The sequence below is a fragment of the Cucurbita pepo genome, chromosome LG02 (genome assembly GCF_002806865.2).
Source record: "Cucurbita pepo subsp. pepo cultivar mu-cu-16 chromosome LG02, ASM280686v2, whole genome shotgun sequence".
Lineage (NCBI taxonomy): Eukaryota > Viridiplantae > Streptophyta > Magnoliopsida > Cucurbitales > Cucurbitaceae > Cucurbita > Cucurbita pepo.
This window is the reverse complement of record NC_036639.1, coordinates 7,882,200-7,890,655: the sequence shown is the minus strand read 5'-3', so window position 1 is coordinate 7,890,655 and position 8,456 is coordinate 7,882,200. Positions and strand designations below refer to the sequence as shown.

The following is an 8,456-nucleotide window of genomic DNA, read 5'->3' as shown; positions in this document are numbered from 1 at the left end:
TTTTTTTTTTTTTTTTTTTTTTTTTCCAATGGATTTGATTTCTTCATCCATAGTCAATCTCCTTCACTCCTATTTTCTTTGCTCCAGCTAGTACAACNTTTTTTTTTTTTTTTTTTTTTTTTTTCCAATGGATTTGATTTCTTCGTCCATAGCCAATCTCCATTTTGGGCCTTTGACAACTTATTCAAAATTCACAGGATCCGAAATTATTAAAAATGCCATATTTTCTTCATCCTCTTCAGATAAGCCTTCACGGGAAGTATAATCTGCTAACTGTGATGTCGATTTCTCCCCTCCCTTATTGTCAAATCTGGTGCAATAGTTACTGGAAAATTGTTTTCAGCAACTGGTTCTATTGTTTCAGCAACCGATTTAGTCGTTTCCTATGTGATTTCTCCTCCTTCGATTGTGTTCTTATTAATTTCAATATTTTCCTCAGTCCAATTTTGTTTCACCTTCAAAAAATTTCCAATCCCATTCACGATCTTCCTCAAGCTACATTACAACTTACTATAATTTTATTTGTAGTTGGATCAAACATTTTGTAGTCTTTGGATTCGCAAATAAAACACATATTACACTTTTATGTTCAAGTTTGCTTCTCTTGGCATCTAGAATATGGACATGTCCCACACATCTAAAAACTCTAAAATAATCTATTGATGGTTTTACTCTGCTACAAGCCTCTTCTAGTGTCATGTCTTTTACGGCAAGAGTGGGTGATTGATTCAAAATGTAAATCGTCTGTTGTTTTTGACCGAGCAAATTAGAGGAAATCGTTGATGAGGAAAAAAGCCGAAGGAAGAAGAAAATAACGGAAAAACAATGAGAGAGAGTACATCCCACTAACTTTAATTGCATGCCTTTAAAAAAATAATAACTAAACAATAAAAAAAATAGGAGGAATGACTTTTAGCCTACAATAGGGATTTATGTAACAATCTCCTTCTAAAGCCGTGTGTTATGATCGAAGTTATTCAAAGTTATTCAAATTTCTAGTGATGAAATTTCTAGTGAAGATGTCTCTAAACTGTTCCTCTGTTCATATGAAATCAATCTTGATGAGCCCCCGATATGCAAATTCTCAGATGTAGTGAAATCTAATTTCTATGTGCTTGCTCCGATCGTGCAAAACTGGATTTTTAATCAAGGAGATCGTAGCCTTATTGTCCACGTATAGCATTGGTGCTTCCGATGATGTAGTTTTAGCTGCCTAGTGGTGGAGCAATTTTGGTTATTTATTTATTTTGCAAATTTTATAAATTAATCCATTAAATTATATTTAGTATGGAACTTAAAAAAATAAACTATTTCGTAGTCATATAGTTCACTAAGAGTATTGATATTACAACAAATTTTGTTTTATTTTAACAAAATTTGGTAATATAAATAGATACACAAAAGAATAGTATGAATCTCCACCGTCCATGATCATGCCTTCAATCCACTACACTTAGCAACACCAAATCCAATTCTCTTATTGCTCAGATCGTACTCCACCCACATATTCTGCTGATGAACGTTCCCGATTATATTACTCTCAGTCACAAGTCTATCTGACCGTCCGATCCCCACGCACTTCACCCCTTTCTCCACTTCCGTCAATAACCCTTCCCCTTCCCGACCAATATCTCCACCCCATTCTCAAACTGGAACCACATGTCGCCGATCCTTCGACCCACCGCTGTCGCCACTGCGCTGTCGAAACACATGTCGGCGACGGCGGCGTATTCGTATCCTTTCTTCATCATGGGCCCCACTAATCTAACCATCTCTTCTTTGACCTTGCTGTAGGCCTCATCTACCAAATACGTCAAATCGGAGCCGGAGTCGATCATGGTCTGACCGGCCCCAGATGGGTCCGGTTTGAAAATGGCGGGCGAGATGTTGAGTTTGTTGTTGCCTATTCTTATCCCCTTCCTTCATCGGGAGGGTGTAGGCCAACTTGTCAAGATTCGGGGAGCGTCGACTTTTGGGGAAAGTCAACATGTTGACGTATTTGAATGTAGCGGAGTTGGGGTTGTCTCCAAGGTAGAACAAGCCGGTTAGATCCGACCCGGTTCGATCCGGAATGCAATAGGAAAACTTGGATATTTTGGCCTGGGAGATGAAGGAGAGGCGTCCAGTATTCATTCCCAACATACCCCTATTTTGGGTGGAGGCCGTAGCGCAGCCCAGAAGGAGGGAGCGGGTAGTTAAGGAATTGGAGAAGGTGAATTTTTCAGTGACGAGATTACCCTCGGCCAGGGTCCCATCCGCGTAGAAGTAGGAGTAGTGGCAGTGGCGAGTTGGGTCACAAGAAGTAGGAAGGGTAAAATCGAGAATTCGGGGTCTGCACAGAGTGGTGTTACAGGGAAGGAAAGAGAAAGAGGAGGAGAGATAAGGGTCAAACACATTAATCATGGACTTCACTGATTTTCTCCTTACTTTGCCGTGGCATTGAATCCAGGACAGTTGGCTGCCGGTGTCTACGACCATGTCCATCTGCTGCGGCGGCGATCCAATGGGAACAGACACCACAAGGGCGTTGGAGTACTGGAAGGGGAACTTCCCATGGGATTTGGTTTTGGAGGAGAGGGAAAGGGAGGCTTCTTGGGAGGAGACAGAATGGGAGGTCAGAGGGAAGGAGAGGGAGAGGGAGTTTGATGGGGAGAATAAGAGACCGAATAGGGAGAGCAGTAGGAGAGAGAGAGGCATGATTATGGGTGTGTGACGGTTTTGATGACGTTGGATATGACGATGACGTTGGATATGACGATGACGTTGGATATGACCCACAGTNTCTCCACCCCATTCTCAAACTGGAACCACATGTCGCCGATCCTTCGACCCACCGCTGTCGCCACTGCGCTGTCGAAACACATGTCGGCGACGGCGGCGTATTCGTATCCTTTCTTCATCATGGGCCCCACTAATCTAACCATCTCTTCTTNTCGATAAGTAGGATCAACCCTTAATGAGGTTGGGAGTCAGTTTTGAAACAAAACCTCGGTGAGCAGGATCAAACGAATAGCAACTTAGAAAATTTAGTGACGTATTGGGTCAACCAAATAAGTGGTTTTACTATTAGATTGGTGGGATGAATGGTACAAAGTATGAACGACTAGTGCTCTATGCCCCTTACACGTGTCGTACTTGTGACTGTTTGACGTGTATGGTGTTATGTTATGTTATAACTAAATTTATGTTATGTTACGTGGGATCCCATGAGACATATATATGATGTTATGTTATGTATCTTGTACTTTCATGTTCTATGATGCATGATGTCTCTATATATACGTTATACCATGCACATTATATTATGTTCAGGTTTATGATGCCTCTAACAAATTTGCAGGAAATTGTGGACCGAGGTTGGTCTCGGTTATCTCGTGATTGCCCCGAAATGTTCCATGATTACTAATTTCTCAACATTCCATGATTTTAACCAAGTCGAGCTTATTGACTTACTAACTTCTCAATGCATGATTCCCACATCCATGATTTTAACCAAGTCGAGTTTATTGACTCACATTGTTTACATCAAAAAACACAATGATGGCAAAGACTACTTTTCAAGATGCCAACAAAAAACATGGGCAAAACAAATATTTGTCTGACTTATTATGTTATTTATTTAATATGATCTTCTCGCATGTCAACAACATATTGTTTAATATTACATTAATAAAGGTTGAGTTTTTTTTGTAAAATAAATATTATTAGCTTAAACACAGGAGAACTAGAGGTGTATAATAACCAAGCCAAGTTTGTGATTGGGTTTGGAGAGAAAAAAGGTAACCTATTGTGTCTATTTTTGTATTCTAACGTGAAAAGCTATTAAGAGGAACATTTGTGAGTGTATAAATATGTAAACCCTCCCTATGAATTAATTGAGCAAAACAGACAGAAAAATAAAAAATGGCATCTTCTAGTTTTCTTGCAGTCTCTTCCATTGTCCTTTCGGTTATGTTCTTCAATGGGATGGTGCCCATGCATGCAGCTTCCGAGAACGACATCGTTTCCACCATCTGCAAGAAAACTAGAAACCCATCTTTTTGCTTTAACGTGTTGAATTCTGCTGGCACCACAGACCTAAAAGGGTTGGCCACCTTCACCCTCAACCTCGCCCATGACAAGGCTGCTCAAAGTCGTGTCCTCGCCCAGTCCTTGGCGTCCAAGGCAACCGATCCCAAGCTTAAGGAGCGCTATGCCACCTGTGCTGAACACTACGACGATGCCGTCGATGACATCGAGGATGGGAAGAACTACTTGGGAAAAGGTGACTACAATAGCGTCAACACTATGGCGTCTGCAGCCATGACGGAGGCTGGGGACTGTCTGGACAGTTTCATGCAGCCACCAAAGGACCCATCGACGCTGTTTGACAACGGGAAGGCTGTGGAAGATATTTGTAGTATCATCTTGGTTATAGGCAATCTTCTTCTTGGGCGTGCCTAACTCCTTTTCTTCCACCTTTCTTCATTTTATACTACAAACCTCTGTACTTGGAATGCCATGAATCAATAATATGTCTGTTTTGAATCCTATAAATTTGGACATCGACTCCTTCACATGAATCAATAATATGTCTGTTTTGAATCCTATAAATTTGGACATCGACTCCTTCACATTTTAAACGTAAATCTAATATGACTCGATAACATGATTAATCTAGGGTCACTCGATAACTCTTATTGCTCTTCAATTTTAAAGGTCGTCAATAGCGGCACATAATTTCCTCTAAATGAGTTATAGGCCTCCTCAACCCACTATGAAGCTAAAGAAACTTTTTGAATCAAAATGAGTGTGGGGGAGAATTGGCCAAGTTGTTCAAAATTTGACTTAAAGAAACTAGATTTGATTTTGTTTCTTTTCAAATTTTCATTCCTCATACCTCTTTTGGTTAGGTTGGTTTTATCTTTTTGGATTTGAGTCTGTTCGAGTTGGTTTCAGGTTTATAGGCTAGGTCATGAACAGACCCTGGTTTCAGGTTTATAGGCTAGATCATGAACAGACCCTGGTTTCAGGTTTATAGGCTAGATCATGAACAGACCCTGGTTTCAGGTTTATAGGCTAGGTCATGAACAGACCCAATTTCTGTTAACCGTAAATTTGCAAATATACCAAAAATGATCCTTTATTATTGATAGGGTCCAATGTCTCTTATAGAAAAATACATGAAAACTAACAAATTCAACTAATAACAACAAACTCAACTAATAACAAGAAACTAATAACAAGAAAAACTAACTAATAGAATTTGCTACCTAACATTTCCTCCCTTAGACTCAACATTTCCTCCCTTGAACTGAACTCGATCAAGAGTTTAGTTCATAGCACGCATTCATCAAGAGTTTAGTTCATAGCACGCATTCCAACGCTTCTCTTATCTTTTTGAAATTGAAATGATGACATCTTCAAAGGCTTTGTCGGCTCCTTAGTTGTCAATTTTATGAGAAAATGGCATCGAACCCTTATGTGCTCTACATTGACCTTTCATGGTTACTTGATTGTCGAGGGACCAGAAAGTTTTGTTCTCTTAGCTTCGTAAGTACCCGACAACTTGTTTGTTCGACGTCCATGGCCTCCATTCATCAATGACCTTGTATCCAAGTGATCGAACCCAAGCTTCGCTCCCAGTGAATGGAAGACACATATCATGATCGCCGCTGAAAATAAGAGCTCGATATCCTTTCAAGGTAAGGTTTTTGTGGAAGGGGATCATGCTCCCAGCATCGTGGTCAAAGTTAAGTTTATCAGTACATAGCTCCCAGTTGCCTGCCAAACTCTTGTCAGTATGGATTGCTTTTCTCACTGCTTCATTGTTCAACCATGCTGTTGCAACTTCATCATTAGTGCATGGAACTTCGGTGTCACCAAGAAGTTGGGACCAACTTGGAACAATGCCAGCTCTGACAGGAGCTCTAAGAGGCCAGGCTCGACCAAACATCCTCTTCCTCACAGCGAGCGGCCTCGCGGTCTGGCCAAGCAATCGGAAGCTGCTTGGCAACTCGATATTTTTGGTCTTTATCTTCTCAGGGGCATGGTAGCAAGGTTCCAAAATGTTGTATACATTTAAGCCATCAACCAACTCGTCAACTCTGGCAAGCTTGTCCTCACAGGCCATGTCAGTGAGCTCGATATCCTTTCAAGGTAAGGTTTTTGTGAGCATGTTCTTCCTTTATACAATCTTGATTTCCATCAAAACTCACTACACTTCTTGCAAAATCTCTCTTCTACTCTATCAATCGCAACTTCTTGATTAACATCTTCCATGGCGCCGAACGTTTCAAAAACGTGTGCAACATCAACCTTGAGAGATTCTTTTCTGAGTTCCACATCAAGATTTTGAATCTTGCACACCTGATTTCTCACGTTACCTCCGTTTTCAGAAGCTGCACAAGCCAAATCACACATGACCATCTTCTCGACAAAAGATTCTGAAATTTTTGGATTCTCTTCGACAGAAGCTGAACTCCAACTATTCATCATTTCACACTCCTGGTTTTGATTCAAGACTATCAAAGGATGCCGATTAAAGGCATCGCTATGGTCAGAACTTATCTCATCCGCCATTGCTTGAAGAAAGGCAGGGGGTTTGGCAGAGCAGCGCCACCGACTGTTTGATGGTGGATTGATCGGACCACAGAGATCAGAGTGGATAAGCTGCAATCTTTTAGTGGCTCTCTACTGTTTCGGAAATGGAACACGGTGGTGTTTCCCTTTGACACACGCCTCACAGATAGTTTTCACATCTTCAATTTCAGGTAAACCCACCACCATCTCTTTACTGCATAATGTGTGAAATCCCTTGTAGCTGAGATGCCCATATCGATGGTGCCACAACTCTGCCTTGTCTGAGATATTAACCTGCAGACATCTCTCCTCTTTTGTTTTGTTATTTGATTCACCCCGCAGGATAAATATCCTATTAGCACTCATAACAGATTCTGCTATTTTTCCTCTTGAGGGATGAAAAATGCTGCATGTGTTTCAATCTCCTCCTTTGAATAGCACGTCTAAACCCCTTTCTTGAAGTTGTCCAACACTAAGCAGGTTGTTCTTCAGTTCCAAAATATAATACACATCGTTGATCACATAGCTTATCCCTTAAGTATTATTTTCACTGCTCCTTTCTCACCCACCATTAGTTTGTGATTGTTCCCAAGCTTGACATTATGTGTGAAGCTAGTGTCCAAGCTTGAGAACATACCTCTTTCTCCACATATATGGTTTGAACACCAGAATCCACAAACCACACATCTTCTCTTTTAGTGCCTTGAAGCTCCACATATGTCATGAGAATAACTTCATCATTTTCTTCGATCTCTGTAAAATGTGCTTAATTGGACATTCATATTGGAAATGTCCAAGTTGGTGGCAGTTGTAACACTCGATTGTTGCTTTGTTGAATGAGCGTCCTCTGCTCCTGCCTCTAACATTGAGAGCTAGATCACCTTCTTCATGACTGATCTTCTTGAACTTCTTTTCATGTACAGACATAGAGCTTTGCAGTTCGTCAATCGTCATCTTTCTTATGTCTTTTGACTCCTCGATGGCTACCACCACATATGTGAATTTGTCAGTCAGAGTTCGAAGTATTTTCTCAACAATCTTTGAATCTGACATGTCTTTTCCATTGCTTCTCATCTTGTTGGAGACAGCCATTACTCTTCCAAAATAATCATCAATGTTCTCTTCGTTCTTCATTTCAAGAGCCTCAAAATCTCTTCTTAAAGTTTGGAGAAAAGACCGCTTCACTCTTTAGTTTGGAGAAAAGATACGTTCATGAAACGTTAGAGTTAGGTTACACACCGAAGTGCTATGGATAGGAGAGAATGGTGAAAGAATACAGTTAGGTTATTGGTAGAAAGGGTTAGGTTTGTGATAGATTGATAGAACGATAGCATTAGGGTACGTTCTTGTGACGATATGACTAAGGTACGTCACGTAATGATATGTCTGTGATAGGTATAAGAATATTAAGGCTATGGTAAGTTAGAGAACGATATGACTATGAAGTGTTTACGTTATGACTTGTTTATGATATGATGCATTGTATGCTAGATTATGGTGCTTAAGTACGTAGTTATGTGAACGTGAATGTATGCTTTTAGTCTGATGTGATGTGTAATGCATGTAACGATGTGTGGTCCTTGAACGATTATGGCTTGTTTGTATGAATATTTGAATGTAACTGCATGAATTGTATGACATGAAATACGGTAAATTGCATGAAACATAACCCTGTTAGGAATATGTATGATATGTAAAGAAATGAGAATGAGAATGACATGTAAGCATGAAAACGTGACAGGGGGTTATGTTCATTAATGATAACTGTAGGACTAGTGGGACCTCATGCATATTGTGTGCTCATGCATTTGGGGGGATACCCCTATCCCATCACGAGGGTACGGACGCGTACATCCAATGGCAGGACAACGATCGTTATGCTTTGCATAGCGCTG

General features: G+C 40.5%; 2 protein-coding genes and 1 pseudogene across 2 annotated transcripts; 1 reads left to right on the top strand and 2 right to left on the bottom strand.

Moving 5' to 3' along the window:
• Positions 1–1,326: 1,326 nt before the first annotated feature.
• On the bottom strand, positions 1,327–2,697 carry LOC111787538 (annotated as a pseudogene).
• A 1,200-nt stretch (positions 2,698–3,897) lies between these two features.
• LOC111787540 (pectinesterase inhibitor-like) lies at positions 3,898–4,544 on the top strand. The gene has a single exon (XM_023667531.1). It carries the CDS (start codon positions 3,904–3,906, stop codon positions 4,441–4,443), a length of 540 nt encoding a protein of 179 aa, XP_023523299.1. The 5' UTR covers positions 3,898–3,903; the 3' UTR covers positions 4,444–4,544.
• A 980-nt stretch (positions 4,545–5,524) lies between these two features.
• Positions 5,525–6,112, bottom strand: LOC111787832 (serine carboxypeptidase-like 20). Its single transcript, XM_023667891.1, has one exon. It carries the CDS (start codon positions 6,110–6,112, stop codon positions 5,525–5,527), a length of 588 nt encoding a protein of 195 aa, XP_023523659.1.
• Between the last annotated feature and the right edge of the window lie 2,344 nt (positions 6,113–8,456).